At 35.0% G+C, this 20,706-nt stretch overlaps 1 protein-coding gene across 4 annotated transcripts; it reads left to right on the top strand.

The window, feature by feature from the left end:
• Window positions 1-80: 80 nt before the first annotated feature.
• On the top strand, window positions 81-20,518 carry LOC143200666 (uncharacterized). Of its 4 annotated transcripts, none has more exons than XM_076411217.1 (23): window positions 81-382; window positions 433-822; window positions 872-969; window positions 1,022-1,227; window positions 1,289-1,476; window positions 1,536-1,633; window positions 1,753-2,021; window positions 2,466-2,570; window positions 2,649-2,750; window positions 2,818-2,928; window positions 3,012-3,119; window positions 5,632-5,718; window positions 6,002-6,088; window positions 10,909-11,087; window positions 11,143-11,243; window positions 13,413-13,528; window positions 13,597-13,891; window positions 13,952-14,051; window positions 17,820-18,305; window positions 18,597-19,148; window positions 19,224-19,809; window positions 19,861-20,090; window positions 20,152-20,518. In XM_076411217.1, the coding sequence occupies exons 1-23, from the start codon at window positions 347-349 to the stop codon at window positions 20,158-20,160; spliced, it is 4,539 nt and encodes a 1,512-aa protein (XP_076267332.1). In that variant the 5' UTR covers window positions 81-346; the 3' UTR covers window positions 20,161-20,518. The 4 variants fall into 4 exon arrangements, with proteins under 4 accessions (XP_076267332.1, XP_076267331.1, XP_076267328.1 ...); XM_076411216.1 differs by having other exon boundaries at window positions 17,820-18,311; XM_076411214.1 differs by having other exon boundaries at window positions 121-218; window positions 319-382; window positions 19,861-20,518.
• The last annotated feature ends 188 nt before the right edge of the window (window positions 20,519-20,706 follow it).

Genomic DNA, 20,706 nt, shown 5'->3' with positions numbered 1-20,706 from the left:
ATTTTTTTAAAAAAATTCGATAATTTTTCGTCATCCCTAGTTAGTCTTCTTCATTTCCTACATATTAGTAGATATTTAATATTGACAGAAAACAGCTTGCTGAAAAAATATCGATATCGTTGAACAATCTTATAATTTTCTATTGACTAACACGTTAAGTTAATGTTTTTGTAATGATCATAGAAAAAATAAATGGTAAAATAAAATAAAATAAAATGGTAATGATGTCGTATATTTAGTATATATAAGTTCGTTTCTGGTGTTCTATTCATAGTGTAATTCGTTAGGTTCGGTTTCCTTACATGTTCCTTATTGCAGTGTAATTCTTTCTTTTACGCGTTCTAAAATGCAAGATTTCATAGCTGCTCAGGATGCAGAGTCGGTATGTACATTGTAACATTAAAAGTGAATTTTTCAACATCAATATTTTAGTTCGCGAGAGCATACAGAATTCACACTGGTCGACGTCTCAGATATTATGGAGATAGTGACTGCGATAGCGACGATTCATATGAATGCCCTGAGTTTCCTAAGTTCCCTGATCTTACGGAAGAAGAAATGGAACGCTTGAGACCACCACCATATACCATGGAAGAAATACAAAGGAACTTAGTTGTAATTGGACCTAAAGAGCCAGATTTAGAAAACGCTACTAAATTAATAACTGTAGCAGATAATTTATCAAAGCTGATTACTAAAAATAAGTGCTATATCTGTACAGTAACAGTGACAGAATTCAATAAACATTATAATTGCCCAGAGCACTGTAACAGTGTTTTAAAGTGGCTTAATGAAGAACTTTCAAAATTTATGTTATATAATGTGAGTAACATTTTTCTTTTTCATCATTTTGTTCAATAAAATATTTTAGGAAGAAAATATATATCTGGTATACTGTGTAATATGTAACGTTCCTTTAGAAGGCACAGATTATTCTAAAAACCATTATGAACAGCAAGATCATAAGCAGTAAGTATAAATGACAATTATTACATTGTATATTAAATCTTGTATTTAATAGGAATATTCCCAAGTTTTGTTCATATTGTTTTTGTACACCTATTGATATGCAGGCTCATGTCACTGGCAATGGTCATCAGATGAAAGTAATGTTATTCAAAAAAGATCAGAAAACTGTTTTAAGCAAATTACATACATTGTTAGATGTAAATGTATCAGACTTATTTCAACAAAATGATAAAATTGATACAGAAGATTGGAGCATTGGTAAATATAACTGTAAATCAAGAAATGTAACAAACCATTTCATAATCTATTTATTTTATAGAAAATAAACCAAGAAGAGCTGCTGAAGATATTGCTGCCGAGTTAAAGACACTTATTTTGAGCTCCAAATGCTTGATATGCAATAAAAACACCATAGGTAGAAGAACGGGTCATTATAAATGCAATGTTCATTACAAAAATGTAACAGAATGGCTTAATAGAAAATTAAGTGAATATCTGCTGTCTCCAGTAAGATCTTTTGATAATATTGAAGACATAATGGTGATAAAGTAACTCTGTTCTTTCAGGAAGATAATTTCAAATTAATATTTTGTATTCAGTGTAACTTACCCCTTCAAGGAACTAATAATTCAAAATCACATTATATTTCTAAAAGTCATATAAAGTAAGTCTAGCTGGTAGAAACCAGTAGTATTTGTTACTTAACAATAAATTCTTATAAATATGAATCAAATGTAAATATTTACTTTTATTTAGCTTTTAATCTAGTTATCATTTTAATAGGAACGCTAAGTCCTTCTGTGAAGTTTGCTCTAAAGTTGCAATAAACACTCCAGAGCACATTCTTTCCAAAAAACATCTTCATAATTTGGAAAAGGCAGTTGAAAAATCACAAAACAACACTCATTTCGACGATAAAAATTTTCCAGCTCTCGTAGAGTCGAAGACCAAACAATCTAAAAATGTAGAAGCTTGGCAGGAATCCCAAGTTTCTTCGTGCAAGAAGACGTATTCTGATGCTGTTTCTGTATTAACTCCATCGACTTTACCAGGTAACGATAATAATAGCAGCCAAGATCTGACATATTCGACGTTGTGAATTCGCGATCTCATATTCCATTTAGATTATTCCGCTGAGGGGTAGGGGTAGGGGTAAAAGTACTTTCCGTTTTTTTTTCAAGTTTTTAAACTGAATTCATGAAATGTGTATAATTTCAAGCACTTAGAATTCCGTGATTATAAAATTTCTGAGGTTTCTAGGCATGAAAGGGTAGTTTATTTTATTATATTTTGGTACAAACACACATATAAAAAGCCCGTGGTTGTAGATTAGTGTTATTATATTTAAATTTTTTTTTAACAAAATCCCCCAAATAGCCAGCCATAGATCATACCAGTAATTTTCCAAAAAAAAAATTATAATAGTAGACTAATAACATAGAATTAGTTGTAGGTTGGTGTAAGTGTTATAAAATTATGACCTAGAATTTTTTTAGATCAATGCCGTAGGGCTCAATCTAAGACCGTTGTTGCAAGTCCACAAAAATCTCCCAATAAGAGTCAGCTAAAGACCTTACAGGTCACTTCCCAAAAAGCTACTGGTAATATAATATATATTCAGTTGTAGACTGGTGTTGTGTGGAATAAGGTGGCATTCTTTGTAATTTTTTTATTTTCAGTTCAATCCAGTAATCCTCAATCTAAGATTACTGCAAGTCCACTGAAATCCAACGTGCAGGAAGAGGTTGAATTCTTAGAGGTTACTTACAAAAGAACTTCTGGTAATACTATTAGAGATTCAGTTGTGTTATTGCGCATAAAAATTGCATTTTTTTTTTCAAATATTAGATCGATCCAGTAAGGCTCAAGCCAAAACTGCTGTTGCTGCAAATTCACCACCAAAATCACCCAAAAAGAAACAGCCAAAGATCTCACAAGTCACATCTGAAAAAACTGCTGGTAATAATAATATAGATTCAGTTGTATACTGGTATTATAGAGTATTATAGGCAATTTTAATTTTAAATTTTTTGAAATTTCAGATCAAACCAGCCAGGCTCAATCCAAAACCGTTGTTGCGGCCAATCCACCGAAGTCGTCCAATGAGAAGAGTCAGTCAAAGAAACAAGTTACTTCCAAAAAAAAGACAGGTAATAGTAATATATAGTCTATTCAAAATAACAGTCAACTCACGTCGTCACGAAGTCGAATGCATTGCCTTAGAGTAATAGAGATGTAATTCAATAGGGGGCTCTGGCGCAAAGTTTTGCTTTGCCCAACATCCAGAAGGTGGCTTAATTGGCCATTCAAGTAATTTGATTGACCCATTAAAAATGTATGGCCTTGACGTCATGTTTAATTGACCAATGATATTTAATTTCAAAAATTTGTTGAAATAAACTTATTAGATTAAATTAAATTAAATATAAACAAATAAATATAAATATAATCTATAACAATACATAAATATAAATATATAATGTAAATTTAAGTATAATTTATAATAAAATATTATATACAAATATTTATAAACCATAAAAAAAATCTTGTGAATGCAAATCAAAATTATCTCTTCTATAATTTTTAATATTTGTTTAGTGCCATCAATTTAATAGGATCTATCAGAGTTCTGTCTTTTTATTTTCTTATTCTGAAAGCAAAGTTTGAATCTTTTGTTCTTAAAATTCTGTTCACCTGTTTCAAGATAGCTAAAAGATCTACTGACAGTATAATAAAACAATTTTGGAGTGAGAGGCATTAGATATTGTCTTGCCTCTATAAAATCAAGTGGACGATGGAAATAGGCACTATAAATATAATAAGACAGTTTAAAAATTAGTGGTAACAATTATGAATAGAAATGTGACTGACTCCTTCAATTTACCTTCTATCATTTTGATTTTGAGCCACCTCCATTACTAAATTAGTATCCATCACTAAATTGTTCATAAGTACTTAAAGGAAAGTTTTAATGTATCACAAAAATGTCTATGACACACGCGATAACGATCATAAATCTGTTTCATGTTTAATTAAGCAGTTTAGGGTCTTTGATGTTTTCTACCCATTTCTTAAACATCACCGGGTAGTTTTTTTACGGAAAACGATTATGCATTTCCTCACTATCTGTGAATCCGGGCACACTTCGTAGAGCGAGAATGCATTTCAACTACCGACTTGTATATACTAATAAAATAAAATAATAATTTAAACTACAAACGTTATAAAAAGTTGACCACACTTCTCTATGTAAAGCATATTGAAAATGGGGCATACATACATAAACAAATCAGATGCCGTTGCGGCTATTAGTTATTACTAAAATTAGCGACATCTACATTTTGGACGTCGCGAAATTTCCCCAAAATTTTACTATAAACTTAAATCTCTATTTCTCTATGTGCATTGCCTATCGAAATTTGTAAATTCGTTTTAAAATTAGGCAATATTTTCCTTCTCATTTTATTCTAGTTAAAAAGAGATATAGTGCTGTCTGAAACGTTCGAACATGTAACTGTATTAGCCCCCAAATTCGCCTAGTTGTCAAACCTCTGCAAAATTCTTTAAATAATTAGTGATAATAATTACAGGTTATAAACCGGCAAACGTTTTGGTGCTTTGCATGTTTTAATAAGTTTGAAATCGATGTTTATTATTACACTGATTAAAAATGCCGAAACCATTAGATAGAGTCGGAAACAGATTTTATGTACTTTTTTATTTATTTATTTAAAATCGCATGAACATTTATGGATTAACAATTACAGTTTACAAGAATAGATTACATTATTTAGATTAGAATTTTGTTATATATCAAATCCAAAGTAAATTAAATTTTAGAATTGATATGGCAACGTGAGTTCATTATTTTATTGACCGGACTACGGATTTAATTGTAAATTGGCATTACAAGGAAAAATGAGACTCAATTTCTCAAAAGAGTACTCTTGCTGAAAACGCCTAATAAAACTGAATTAAATAGCATACAGATCGTTTCCAAACAATTATTCAATTTTATTCTTTTTAAACTGATAACTATTGCTTGAAACTCTATCAACGTCCATCATCTTATGCGAATCAGCTACACATAATTTACTATATAATTTTGCCGGCTTTGATAGATACCGTTGTGGTGGTCTAATGTGACGTGATAGTCCTACTGAGATGTCTGGGATGATCCTTAGACAGACTTAATGTTGAGGATCCTAGTTCGAAGCCCACGTTTAGTACCCACAGTCAGTCTAAATAAATCGTAATTGTTTAAACGCACACTCCAAAATAAAACAAACATAGAATTTAGATTATTTAGATTTGATGATTTATGTTATTTGTTATAATTGTCGTATTTCTGAAAATCAATGTTAGTCTCAACTATACCCTCATGTCTGTAATTTCTATTATTTATTTCTAACATAGAATGTTTATGTGTGATAGGTCAGTTTCTGTAGTGTAGCCTATGCCTTCCAGCATTTCTTTATAATACGCTTGACGTTTATCTCCATTTATTGTTTTTAGAGTTCATTCAAATTTCCTTTTTTTTTCATTACATTAGCAACACGATGTATACTTGATTTCCGAATTTTTATCCTTAATGCAAACTAGTAAACCAACTGTAACTGAATCTCTTATATGAAGAAAAAATGTACATTATTTCGTTTTCAGGTAAATCCAAGAAAACCAAGGCTTCAACTTCAGTGAAAAATGAGATCCAGTCAAAGAACTCACAAGTCACTTCCGCACAACCCACTGGTAATGATAATGTTACATTTCTTTCACTTTTAATTTGTTGTGAAGCAAAAAATAATTTTTAGAATCCTGTCATTATATTAGTATCATCCCTATTCCTTACTGCTAATCCTTCAGTATCATAAACGAGATCTTTAATAAAGATCTCCATCATATCTCATCTCTATAACTTCTAGCATTTGTCCTTAACATAAAAATGTTTGTGTTTCACAAATCTGTTTCTGTATAAAAATGTGTATACTATCAATTAACGTTATGATAAAAATGTATATTATCTTGTTTTCAGATAAATCCAAGGAAACCAAGGCTGTTGTTCCACCAACTTCATCGAATCAATCAAATGACTCACAAATCACTTCTGCACAACCCACTGGTAACAATATTGTTGCATTTCATTAACTTTAATTTATCGTCGGCCAAAAAAGACTTTTTAGGATGCCTATTACTTATGGCACCTTTAATAGAGGTCTCCACCAGGCCCCATGTCTATAATTTCTAGTATTTGTTTCTAAACCACAGATATTTATCAGATTAATAAATCATTTCTATATTGCAAACTTATTCCCCTTAAGTATGGTCAATATTTCTTCGATTAAGATCTTCATTACTTGAATTTTCGTATTTGGTTAATCTGATTATGGTCAAGGTAGATATTTATTGGGTATCATCTATACTAAAGAAATTAACATATTAATGATGTCATGGTATATTAAAATAAATATATAGAAAAATAATATGTAGGATTGTAAAAATAAAATATAAAATGTATGAAAAATAGAACACTAGATTTAAACATATAAAACAAACAACTATACATTAAATGGAATACGTTGTTTGGTTAAACCACTTTGGCATCCCATAATCTACTTAATGTTCTATGAACGACCTGTATAGATAAATAGCGGTTATTAAAGCGCTGCATATAAGACTAGGTAGACAGAGAAACTGACCAATATTTAATTCCCAATGAGTCATTTTTAAAAGTATATTTTATGGGTATAATTTATTTCCAAAGAGGAAACCTAGCTAAACCTAAAGTGGCATTTAAGAGCGTTAACGTATTGTTTATATTGGCTGGAAGCTCGCTGTGTAGCTAGTGCTCTAGCTAATGCTCTTTACCAGATTTTTTTACATGTGGAGGAATCTGTACCAAAAAGACTTTGAAAGGGAAGAGAGAATAAGGGATAGGAAATATTGTTCCTTAAATGTATTACTAATATAGGTATATGTTGCTTAAAATATTATTTATAGTTATTTCTAACTATGGACGTGTTCTATGCAGCTGTGGATATCAGGGCAAAAAATATAAATGGATATTGCAAAGCATCGTAAGAACGTTGATTGTTTTGGATCATCTCCACTGTGTTATTCTCTGCGTTGGTTACATATATCTCGACGTTTAAATGTGTTACCAGCCATAACAATTGCAACTTCATTAATACTTCTTGATTGTATCTTCCTAAGACATCTCCATATGGTACTCTGTCTGGTTTAAGGTTAATAATGCAGTTGTCAATTTGTAATCCATTGGAAAAGTGTTGGACAATTGAACCAATTAGTTATGATTTTGCAAAAACATCCCTAGAATTGGCCGAATTTCCATTTACTCCATCTGCTCGATGTGGTTGTATACACAGCGTGTGTTAATTGTTGTACCTCGTCTCTCATAAAATAGATTTACAAAAATGTTGGATCTTTCAGGCATGGAAAATAAAGAACAAATTTAATGGTACACTTGGGCTTGAATCTTTATGTATATGCAAAATCATTCTGAACAATTTGTATTGCTCCAATTCATATCATTTGGAAGCAATAATTGCATTTACAAATTTTACGCAAAAACAATTTCGATTCTGGCTCCAGCTAATAGTGTTTTCGGTGGATTTCCTAATGCGCTGCAATGAAATGGCATTTTATTTTAATAAATAAACAACAAATAAAGATAAGTAACTCGGTAAGTTAAAATTAACAGGCATGTAGACGAAATTCCACTAATATAAATCATAGAGTAACAGAGAGAAAACTTAGTAGGGGTCTCTGGAGAAAAGTTTCGCTACGTCAAATATCTAGGTCGGGTTATAATCGTCTATTGTAATAATAATTTAAATCTTCATTATAGACAGCTGTAAGGAAAACATTTTACTGTGAAGACATTTGATTGGTTATTTGATAAAGTGTGCTACGCAGGTGCGTCCTTGACAAAGACATTTACACACCCTTCCGTCTTGTTCCTTTTTCATATTTGTTTAGGGCCATCAATTTAATAGGATCTATTAGACCATTAATATCTGACAAAAATGGTGTTATATTATCTATTTGTCAATATCGCTAAAATACCTAGCAGCAATGAAACAATTTTGTTGAAGTCTGTGTTGCCTTGCCTTTATAAAATTAGTCTTAACTGATCGGTCTACTGTGTTACTCATAATTGAATACAAAGAAAAATTACAGTTAGTTTAATTTTTTAAACATTTTACCAAATAACCTGAAATAATTATTACGGTACAACGTAAAATTTTGTTTGTTCGTATAGGAACATCTGGAACTGAAGGTATAGAGTAAAGTTTTTCAAATATACTTGTTGGGGGATGTAGGGGCTCTAATAGATGAAAAAATTCCAAACAATCTTGGTTAAGTAGCCTTAAGCCAATATTTTTATTCAGATACTTAAAATATTTTTCTTTAATGAAGTGAATCCTTTTAGAGTAAAAATTAAATTTTTGATTGATGACACATTAACAAATATGTTTCTATTGGGACAGTAAAATTTGGCACTATGTAAATAAACAATAGCTCTGCACCAGAAATCTTCATATAGAAAAGTTAAAGATAGCCTTTGATTGACATTATGCAATTACCGAAACAATCGAATTTTTCAAAATTCCTGATTTTATTGATCAATTGGAATATGTGTAACAGATAGGTTGTTTCCATCTTCGAAACGTTTCTTTGACCATAAAAACGTTCACGTGGCCTGATATGGCTGACACTCTGTGAGGGCCATAATCCATTGCAGGTGTACATCTAAGTTCATCTCGTCAAATATCACAACACAAGATTTATCTTCCGGATGCATGGTTTGAACTGCGCTATTTAAAGACAAGAAGATGCGCTTCTTTAGCCCTGCCCGAAATGGTATATTTATAAGTACCGCCAAATAAGTACTCTTTAAGGGAAGAGTAAATAATCGGGATCAATAGAATAACAGATCAAAAACCTTCCCAGTTGCCTTTAAAAGGGCAACAGCTAAAACTTTTTCTAGTATTGTGAAACGCCTGCCTCTTGGAGTCTTTCTTTGGTTATTTAATTGGTTAAAAAAGATTTAATGTTGTTTTATTTTAAGTACTTTTCAAATAACAGCGTCGAACTAGCGACTAAATAACGAGTTGGATTATATTTTGGAAAACGATGTCTCATTTCTATTTTATCTATAGATTTAGGTACGTATTATCTCATGCTTTGGGGACCCATGACAAAATTACCACAAAAAACACCAAAAACAACGTGTGAACGGACAACTTAAGGTAAAACGATAAATAAAATTGAATATGGCTTTAAAATTTTGAATCATCAGTAGAAAGCGCACGATTATAATACTGTATGACAATGCTGCGTTCGCTGTGTTTCAAATAAACAAATCAACTGCTGTTGCGGTCTCAATTAGCCAGTCAAAACGCCTCGAGAAAGTGGTCTCAGAGCCAGCATTGGTTGGACCACGCAAAACAATTCCTCGGTTTCGCCTATTTAAGTAAAACGTCTATATATTCTCTGTGTTCTTACGTAAGGCTCGCTGAAAATCGCGCATAAAATAAATAAACAACAAACTCTCCATAAAAACGAAATGAACCAATCAAATGCCTTTAAACAAGTAATAAGTTCAATGTAGCGACATCGATATCGATCGATATTGGACGTAGGGAAACAGTTCACCAAAATATAATTCAATCATTATTGTAAATTAACACACTATATCCTACGAAATGGCCAAGTTAGCAAATCTCTGCGAGGCTGGATGAATAGCTTGATCTGTCCAAGACATCACGTTTTAATTTGTATATTATAAATAATATATCAATATAGCAACTGCCATTATTGCGGCCGTTACTATGAAAGTGTCATTCTCACAGGTATATGCCAGTTGAAACCAAAAATATTTTAAAAAAATTCTGGAACCTTATCGCAGTCCTCTATGAGATCTAATTGTGGCTATAAATCATTTTCGAATCCACATAAATCCTCATACATAAAAAAATCATCAACATAGATCTAATCGTTCAGGAGGAAGTTCAATTACATATATAGGGTTAGAAGAATTATGTATATAAAGATAAAGATTTAACAATTTTACAATCGAGTCCAGTTGAATTTGCCATAAGACACTCTAAAGATATCAACTGAACGTGTACATCATATCATTCACGAATCTTTGGGTATCAGAAAGCTCTGTGCAAAGTGTGGGTGCCGCGCGAGCTCACTTTTGACCAAAAACAACGATGTGACAATGGATGGCCTCATCATTTCACTCGGAAGTCCAATCGACAGTTATCCGAGTGGACTGCACATGATGAATCCATTCCAAAGCGTGGGAAAACGCAACAGTCGGCTGGCAAGATTATGGCGTCTGTATTTTGGGATGCGCACGGAATAATTTTCATTGACTACCTTGAAAAGGGAAGTACCATCAACAGCGACTATTACATAGCGTTATTGGACCGTTTAAAGGACGAAATCGCCGAAAAACGGCCACATCTGAAGAAAAATAAAGTGCTGCCTCACCAAGACAATGCACTGTGTCAAAAATCCATGAATTGGACTTCGAATTGCTTCCTCATCCACCGTATTCTCCAGATCTGGCCCCCCAGCGATTATTTCCTGTTCTCAGATCACAAAAGAATGCTCTCCGGGAAAAAATTTTTTGAAGCAAATTTAAGTCTGTTTTGAAGCAAAGGACAAATCGTAGTACAAAAATGGTATCGAAAAGTTGGAAGGCCGCTATAATCCGTGTATCACCCTTGAAGGGAATTATGTTGAATAAAAAAAAAATTTGCCAAAAAAATTTGTTTTACTATGGTAGGCTGGCGACTTTTCAATTGACCTGTTAAAAGATATATCTTTACCTAAGTTACATCATGCCTTTTGTATCTCCCATATTTTTTTTCTAATGAATATATCACCTTTATGATATTATTTTAGTTTTAGACCAACACCGAAAGATTGCGCTTATTTTAGACACGTTAAGGAGTTTGATGACAACGAGATTCTGTATATTATGTCAGAAACTTGTTACTCAAGATTTTTTGTCACATTACTTCTTGTCTCCACATTCTCGGCGCGTGGAAATATGGCTGACGAACATCATGAAGGAGAATAAAGTAAGATACATTTTAGATAGTTCCTAACGTACCATTGAGTGATTTTATTTTATAGATTAAGTTGGATTTTTATCTATCGTTTTGCGGTGCTTGTAATGAAGTTTTAGACGGCACTATGCAATCTTTGCAGCATTATAATAGCGAAAGCCACAAGAAGTAAGTGTGATTGACTTTTAAACTATATTTTAAGCTGATAGGGTGTATGTTTAATTAAATTGTGATCGTTGTTTTGTTGCACAGCTATACTTTATGCCGATGAATATTTCGCTTCAGTGTCAGTATGGATGACTCTCCTGAATTAATCTATAATTGTTTGTGTTTGAGGTTGTTGTAGCAGATCGACATCTTATCTATCGCCAGTCACAATACTCCACGAAAAGTCTTTTTTTTTTTATCAAGCAAGCAAACACCTCGATGTTGAACGGTTTAAAATAGTATATTCGGTAGCTTCTTTTTGATCTTTATCATTGCATGTAAACGTCTGGAAACAGCCAATTTATCAACTGCTAAGCTATCTGAATGTTCTTTGAGAGCTTGGGACTCCAAAGGAAAACTGTTATTTTATGTGGAGACATGTAAAATCCATCAAATCTAACAGTCAGATTAGGTTGCTTACACTGATACTTTAAAATTTTGCCAATACACATCGCTGATTAAATAGACATAAACACCTAAAGTTTCTTATTAGTTATTAAATTACAGGTAGTCCCAACAAAGTTAATGATGAAATGACTTATGCCCAAAGTATGAGTCAAAATAACCAAAGAGACACAAAGGAAGATGAAGCAACCACCAACGAATTGCTACTTAAAAAAATAATCGAATATTTCATGATATTCTACTCATAAGTTTGTGAGTAATTGTGCTAAGAGTGACACTAATTCTTTATTTTCAAAACAATTATTAAAAAACTTATTTCGTGTTTTAATTTTACATTGCTTCTTGATGAAAAAAAAAACCGTTATAGCGAAGTAATGGCATGAAAAGTTTTATAAGAACTCCGCGTTATCAGAAACAACAATAAAATGTTGGCTTGCTGACTTCAAATGTGGTCGTAGAGACCCTGATGATGCAGTGGGTGTCCAAATGAGGTGGTAACACAAGAAAACATCAAAAATTCACAAAATCGTTTTAAGTGATCGAATAAAGAAAAGTTAAAAGTTGCGTGAGTTAGCTAATATCAATACGAATATCAAAAGAACGTGCTGATTTTCTATTGCATGAATATTTGACTGTGAGAACGTTCTGCTCAAAGTAGATGTCGCGTTTGCTCACTGTTGACGAAAAACAAGAACGTGTTGATGATTGAGTGTTTGGCCATGTTTAAACGTAACAAACCGGAATTTTTGCGTCAATATGTGACAATGAATCAAAACGATCGTCATCTCAGTGGACAGCAATAGGTGACGGGCCTATTTTGAGACAAAAGATACATCGTTCTATAAAAATAGTATTGAAATGTTAGAGCAGCGCTAGAATGATTGTGTGGACCTTGATGGAGATGTATAAAGTCAATTTTGAACAAAAAATGCGTTTTCTTTATTACCGGGGATTTTTCAGCCAATATGTTAGCTTCGTTATTACAGCGATATCGATATACGGTGAAGGTTTACAGGGTTCGAGTCATATCATGTGAGGATTTATAAAATGTATTTCAATTTCTAATTATATTTCTTATTCATATTAATATGAATTTAACGTTTGTTAAAGACTTTGTGTTGAATTACCTTTTTGAATTTCACTAAATAATTTTCGGAAGTCATTCTTGAAGATGTCAGTGATTTACGAAACTGACATCAATTTGTTCCTGGGTATTCTTTATCATTATTTAAATAAAAGTAAACCGTTTCTTAATCACTTATATTATACTTATTTACAGTTACAATACAACACAATACTATAAAATACCCGAACTATTTTCGGTCATACGGATCGATTTTATTTTATACACTTAACTTGAATTACAATTAATTGAACCTCTTGGTTCGCCCTATTTAAGATGATGTGTATATCACACACACTACGAAACTATACGGTATCTGCCAATCACGTGTTCTTGGAGCCCATAGTCATTTATAAGGGTTTTTCCTTTTCGAAATAAACTAGAGGCCAGGCAGCGGCAATAAAATATGAAACACTGACCTGCCAGAGAGACTGAAAACACCGTTGTAATGCTATAAAAAGGCAGATGTTATAAAAACGGTATTTTGAGAAATAAGTATAGAATTTTATAAACATATTTAGCAAATGTACTAGTATATCTGGCTGGCATCCTGAACACTTTGGTAATTGTGTCAAAGCTCAAATGTTTTTTTATTTTCATAGAGCGGCAAATAAATATTGTATGACGTGTAGGAAGCGAACGGAAGATCCTTTAAGACACATGAGAGATGAGGAACATTTGAAGTTAAACAACCTGAGGACGGTCGCAAATATTCAAAGTAAGTGAAAAAATGTTTCTTCCTCTTTCATATTGTAAGTTTTAAACGCCTTTTGTTTTTTCTTTTAGAGAGGGTTGCACATTCTAATATGTTAACATTTCAAGTTATTGAGAAAGTGAAAGCCAGTCTACAAGACATTACAACACCAGTCTGCTCTATCTGTTCCGATGGCCAAGATGTTAACCATTTGATGACGTCGCAACATGTCACTAACGTTAGGTTATGGATTCAAGCGAAATACAATCAACCTAATGTAGGCCATATGCCGCTTTATATATTTTTACAATCGGTATACTGTGAAAGGTGTTGCATAATTCCGAAGGAAGGTGATATGTCTCATTACTTGGGCGACGAACATAAGCGGTAAATAATATTACATATCATGATCTAAATCTTCTTACATGAGTATGGTTTTGGTTTTAGGGTTTTATATTGTCCATTCTGTATAAGATGGTTCCCGAGCTCCCACGATTTGAACGCCCACAATAAATCAAAGAAACACATAGCCAACTTAGTAATACCGGTATGTAAGAAGATCTGTTTTTTGAATAAAAAAACGGCATCCTTGATTTGCTTAAAAGTTATATGTTTACCTTTACTTTTTATATTAACAACACACCCAACCCCCATCCCCCCTCTACTAAACCCCGGTACTAAACAACTTTTTTTTAAATTAATTACATCTTAGTTAGATATGCTTAGCAAATAAAATGCTAAAAAAATAATTTATTACTAGTGTTCTGTTGTACTTCCATTAATACATATGCAAGGGATTAATACATCAATATGTATTTCCCAAATTAAAATAAAACTAAACTACTTAAGCTAAAGCTAAGAGTATACTTATAAGAGTTACAAATTCGTGTGGTTTGATTCGATTACGAGCAATGGGGGAAATCCAAATAATGGGAAGATGGGCGCCACATCAATTGAATGACAGGCAAAGGTAAGGCTTCAAAGGTACGATCCGAAGTCATTTCCCATCACCCTAGTACAGTCTCTCAAGGCGCAGCAAGAGTCCTTGATTTCTTTATTCTTCAAGACGTAAATCGCCATTCCGAAGTTCGAGTCCTTGACGAACTAGACTCTGACCATCGTCCGGTCCTTCTCAAACTCGGAAACTGCGCCACCACTCAAGTCCCACTAACAAGATTCAGGAAAAAAACCGACTGGAAAAACTACCAATCTCTTCTCCTGAAATCCGATCCAATTCCGAAAATTAACACACCAGAACAGCTCGAGGAAGCTGTACTCAAGCTAACTCGCGATATTCAGTCTGCTCACGAATCTGCCACAGTCAAAATTTCATCACAACCCCAGCCATGGAAAAACAACCTTCCCGCTTCTCTTAAACGTGAAATTCGCATCAAAAACGGTTTATGCAGATTAGCTCGATTCGCCCTTGATGCTGCAGACAAAAGGGAGGCGAACAGAGCATGCAAGCGGGTAAGGGCGGCCGTCTCGAATTGGCGAGCAATGAAATGGAACTCATTTCTCGCGGACCAAAGGCTGGATGGCCCCCTTTCCTTCAGGTGTGTCTCCAAATGCCTTGTGGGGAATACGCACAATGTCATCCCCCCCCCTGAAGTCAGCGGTTACAGGAAATTTCGCAGTCAGTGACCAAGAAAAAGTCGAGCTCCTTGCAGAGACCTACGAAGCTCAAATGAAATGCCTCCCACCCGCACAGAACACTAAAGCTAAAGACATTGACACTGTCATCAACGAATCCAACTCCGTCAAAAGACCAGTAACCTCAGCATTTCTTCTCAACCATTTCGTATCTCCAAAGTCTCTACAGACTATGATCGGCAAACTTCAAACCAAAAAATCTTCAGGTTTCGATGGAATATCCATTACCCAGTTAAAAAAGCTCCCGCATAAGCAGCTCGCAGAACTGGCAAACATCATTAACTCCATCATGAGGCTGCAACGCATCCCGGCGTCTTGGAAACACGCACATATAGCGGTTATACCCAAGAAAGGAGCAAAATCATCTCCATCTGGTTACAGGCCTATCAGCCTTCTCAGCGCCATTTCGAAGCTTGCCGAGAGGGCAATACTCTACGCTCTCAACTCTTTCACAAAGGAAAACAACATCATTCCAGATGAACAATTCGACTTTCGCGCTCACCACTCATCCGTCCATCAGGCTACCCGTCTGACCGCACACATCCATCATGCTCTTGACCAACGCAAAAAGCTTGGAGCAGTTCTTCTGGACCTAATCAAAGCATTTGACAAGATCTGGCACGACGGATTGATCGCAAAGTGCGTGCGGTTAGGCCTCCCAGAAGACTTAACCGCTATCATCAAGTCCTATCTCTCGGACAGATTTTTCCAGGTCAAGATCAGGGAATCACTTTCCAGTCGTAAACAAATCGATGCTGGCGTACCTCAAGGTTCCCCGCTGGCCGCAGTCTTATTTAACCTCTTTATTTCAGATCTGCCGAGAAAAGAGCACATTTCATGAACGTTTACAGAAGCAGCTCGATCATGCGGTCAAGTGGTTCAAATTCTGGAGGTTGCAAATCAACCCCCCGAAAACCCAGACCATCATTTTACATAAGAAGCGTTACACACTGCGCGTCTCGCAACTTAAGATCGACACCGCAATAATTCCATGGCTGGATAACGTCACGTACCTAGGTCTTCACTTCGACCGGCGGTTCGGTTGGCATTCCCAAATCCAGAAAGCAATCCAAAAAGGTTCGGGGATAGCAAACCTGCTATCTTCTCTGATCTGCTCTTCTAGCAGACTTCCCATCTCTATCAAATGCTTATTTTACAAGATGTTAATACGGTCCGTACTCCCCTACGGATCTAATGCCTACTTCAAGTTTGTTACACCCAACCAGGTTAAAACCCTCTTCAAGTTTTCCAAAATAAGCTCCTCAGGAGAATATTAAACGCTCCATGGTTTGTCAGAAATAATCAAATTCATAGGGAAACTGACACTCCAGAAATCAAGCACATCATATCATTCCACAAACAGCAACTCAGCTCAAGTTCTTCTGAAAACGCGCTTGTTCGCGAGCTGGTCGACATGCTGGGAGCTTAGCACCGCGTCACCGCCAAGCTCCCCCCTTTTCCAGGCTGAAACGACCTCATCCGTCGCTACAGTCATAACTTTTGCCCCCATACAACAGTACCCAGTTGTGTGTTAACTCAGGTTCGCGAATCAATAGAATCGCCGGGCCCTCGTGCCCAATAACGGCTGCCCGATCAGCGGGTGCCATATCTCCAAATTTAATGCAGTAGTAATCCACAGGGGTCAACTGTGAGGCGGTTTCGGTTTAGTGTATTGGTAAGCCCAGAGGCAGTCCCACATAACCCGGTCCAACTTGTCACTCTAGGGCAAGTCTCCGCGACCAGGTATGCGTCATACATTCCACCGCCTGGTTTTTAGGCCAGAACAAAAAAAAGCGAAGTCATTTCATCGAGTGGTGATGGGTGATGAAAAGTGGCTTTATTTTGAAAACCCTAAGAGCAAATAATCATTATCACCTGCTGAAGCCCGCCTATTGACTCCAAGGCCAAATCGTTTTGGTCGCAAGACAATGCTCATGCAATAAGACATATCATCCACTAGACCTTGTCCTATCTGACTATCAACTTGCAACGTCCGGAAACTCGGCATCAAGCCAAGCTTTTGATTCAACTGTATTTTTTCCCTTCAAAAAGCAATATTTTATCAACACCCGAAATTCCTTATCCATTTTTTTCACAATAAAAGTTGCTTCACTCAAAATGCTATAATTCACAAACTAATGATCCGACAGCTGTCAAATTTATATACGGCTCATTTGAGGGTTGGGGCTAACTAAAAAAACATATGGATTTAATTCTAGTAGCGCCATCTATGTGTCAGGCTGGGGACTTTTCAACTGAACTGTTAGCGTAGAATCTTAATCATTTTTTAAATTAATTACATCTTATATTAGAAATGTTTAGTACAATCTTAATTTATAAATTAATTTACTACTACTGTTCTGTTGTACTTGCATCAATAGCAAGGCGAAATGTATGTTATATGTTCTCAGAAATGCTCCTAGTTCCCAGACGGGCTGATTTAGCCCGTTTGTGTTTCATGTTATAATTGAAGAGCGAATTACTTTTTTTTGGTTTTCTTTATTTTGTTTTGAGCATTTTCCAATTTTTTTGTCCTGTTTGCTAACTGACTGAAATTGTGTTGCTTTTCAGTCTGAAATTTACTGAGCAATTTCATCATATCAACGATGGTTGACTCGTTATCTTAATAATAAACGTCAACATGTATCTTTTTTTGTTGCAGAATAAATTTATTGGTTCGCCAAGTGAAGGTTTGCCTGAAGATTTAACGAATAGGAATAAAGTTCCTGCCGCCGGCAACGTACAGCTTGTTGTCGAGGTTCCAACATCCTCTGGATCGCAGGGATCGGATTCTAAGAATGGCGATATTGTTAAAACATTGCCAAAGAACTCGTCCATTGACGTCGCGTCAAATACTAAAACGAAATTGAAAGCAGAACATGACACAGGCTTATCGAATACTGTCGCCACCACGAATAACGTACTCGATAAGGCGACTGTTACAGACGAAGTGTCCTGCCCGAGCAAGAAAAAGAAGAGAAAGAAGAAGAAGTCGAAATCTGTTCTCAAAGGAAATTCCCCGAAGCCAGAGCCCTTAGATAAAATAGATGTTCACAAAGCCGTTACAGCTTCGACATTTTCATCCAATGAATCGACGCCTTCGAAGAATTCAGAAGACACCGATGATAGGAAATCAACGAGTCCTTTGGTTCGTGTTAGTAAAGATAATTCTTTAGTTTAATTTATAAATTAATTTACTACTACTGTTCTGTTGTACTTGCATCAATAGCAAGGCGAAATGTATGTTATATGTTCTCAGAAATGCTCCTAGTTCCCAGACGGGCTGATTTAGCCCGTTTGCGTTTCATGTTATAATTGAAGAGCGAATTACTTTTTTTTTGGTTTTCTTTATTTTGTTTTGAGCATTTTCATCATATCAACGATGGTTGACTCGTTATCTTAATAATAAACGTCAACATGTATCTTTTTTTTGTTGCAGAATAAATTTATTGGTTCGCCAAGTGAATGTTTGCCTGAAGATTTAACGAATAGAAATAAAGTTCCTGCCACCGGCAACGTACAGCTTGTTGTCGAGGTTCCAATATCCTCTGGATCGCAGGGATCGGATTCTAAGAACGGCGATAATGTTAAAATATTGCCAAAGAACTCGTCCATTGACGTCGCGCCAAATACTAAAACGAAATTGAAAGCAGAACATGACACAGGCTTATCGAATACTGTCGCCACCACGAATAACGTACTCGATAAGGCGACTGTTACAGACGAAGTGTCCTGCCCGAGCAAGAAAAAGAAGAAGAAGAAGAAGAAGAAGAAGTCGAAATCTGTTCTCAAAGGAAATTCCCCGAAGCCAGAGCCCTTAGATAAAATAGATGTTCACAAAGCCGTTACAGCTTCGACATCTTCATCCAATGAATCGACGCCTTCGAAGAATTCAGAAGACACCGATGATAGGAAATCAACGAGTCCTTTGGTTCGTGTTAGTAAAGACAATTCTTTAGTCGATACTACACTTCGCCACCAGGGGACCAATGTAAGTCAATCACAAACTACAGACTTCGAAGGGATTATAGATGCGATAAGTTCAGTTAATAAGTCCTTTTTTCAGGAGCATTCTTTAAGAACAGATAACCCAGACGATACTAATGTCGTCGAAAATAATGTTACTGAATCAAGAGCCGTAAGCAATGGAATCTTGGAATCAGCAAAAACTGATTCTTCGGCCAGTTATATATTACCCGTTTCTCAAAACAATTTGATCGCAAAGAACGACACAGATCTAACAGGTGCTGTATTAGAACACGCGACTAGTATAAGTAATTCAAAACCAATCACTTTAGCCGAAAACACAGATGTTTTGTACTGTGCTTCTATTGATCTGACAAAGTTAGATACATTAAGTCCAAAAAAGAGCGAAAATTCGTTCAGTTCCAAAGATAATATAGATGTTGCTGGGTCAAGGGATAATGTTGAAGATTTTTTATACATCACTTTAGACAATGTTGATAACAGTATTGAAACCAGAACAATGGTGGAACATTTCTTGGGTACAAAAGTTCAGATAATGAACACAAATAACCCGCTAAGTTCGAGTTCTCTTCGTTCTAACGTCAACAGCGTAACAAAGGAGGATGACAGGCGGGAGGAAACACAGCCAGCAAGTCCTGCCCCACAACCAAAGAAACCATCACAAGGTACACGAAAAGAGAACGATCTTTTGTCTTTATTTACAATTTTTTTTTCAGATCAACCGAGTACTGGGAACCTCAGAACGGACATTAAGAACGAATTGATGAAATTGGTTCACAACATTTATGGTTCAAATAGTATACCGCAGGACCTATCGCTATTACTTATCAAAGAAATAAACCAGTCGTTCTCCAGAAACTGGAGCAAATGGAATGTAGTTTCGTGGTTTGCTTCGAAGGCGGGTTGTGAAAATCGCCAGGTTGTCGAAGCATTATACAATGAACTGGTAAGATTCGAGAAAATGCTTAAATCAATTAACTCGGTTCGGATATCCCTGCTGCTACTAGAGAACCTGACCGGGATCATCATGTCAGGAATGTCCGCCAGTCACGAAACGGGCAAAGGATATTTAACTTTGGAAGAATTGTTATCGAAAATAAATCTTTATAGAGAAACCGAAGACTTACAATCAAGATTAGACAACTTTTATTACAGTTTCTATGATGTGAATAATATATCCCCGTCGTCCGCTCATCATTGCGTGTCCGAATATAACAAATATTTGGAAATTTTTATTGAAATTTACAAAAAATTACCGTTGGACTTCGTACAAGAATTATAAATATGCGTGTTAGTAATATCATTTGTTATTATTACTAAAAATTTATATTTGTCAATTAATAAAAAATCATATGCAATATGTTTATACTTTAACCCAGATTTTTTTATGTTAATACCTTTACCTGTGCCACAGAATTTATAGAATGATACTATGTTCTATGTCAACCGTAGAATACAAAATTAATTTTATATTTTAGTGCGGATTTAAAAAAAGACTGATAATGGTATTTTATTAACATTAGGCAGATAACACATTATATAAGAGGGTAAGGGCGGTCAAA

The sequence above is a fragment of the Rhynchophorus ferrugineus genome, unplaced genomic scaffold (genome assembly GCF_030347505.1).
Source record: "Rhynchophorus ferrugineus isolate W39M unplaced genomic scaffold, kcgeb_rfMv2 rfM8, whole genome shotgun sequence".
Lineage (NCBI taxonomy): Eukaryota > Metazoa > Arthropoda > Insecta > Coleoptera > Curculionidae > Rhynchophorus > Rhynchophorus ferrugineus.
This window is presented reverse-complemented; position numbering and strand designations above follow the sequence as displayed.

What these genes read in the sequence shown, in the direction of transcription:
- LOC143200666 (XM_076411213.1), top strand. Translation starts at nt 347, where the DNA reads ATGCAAGATTTCATAGCTGCTCAGGATGCAGAGTCG. An exon ending in GAACAGCAAGATCATAAGCA is followed by an intron (nt 970 to 1,021) that starts GTAAGTATAAAT and finishes TGTATTTAATAG; the next exon opens with GAATATTCCCAAGTTTTGTT. An exon ending in GTGAATATCTGCTGTCTCCA is followed by an intron (nt 1,477 to 1,535) that starts GTAAGATCTTTT and finishes CTGTTCTTTCAG; the next exon opens with GAAGATAATTTCAAATTAAT.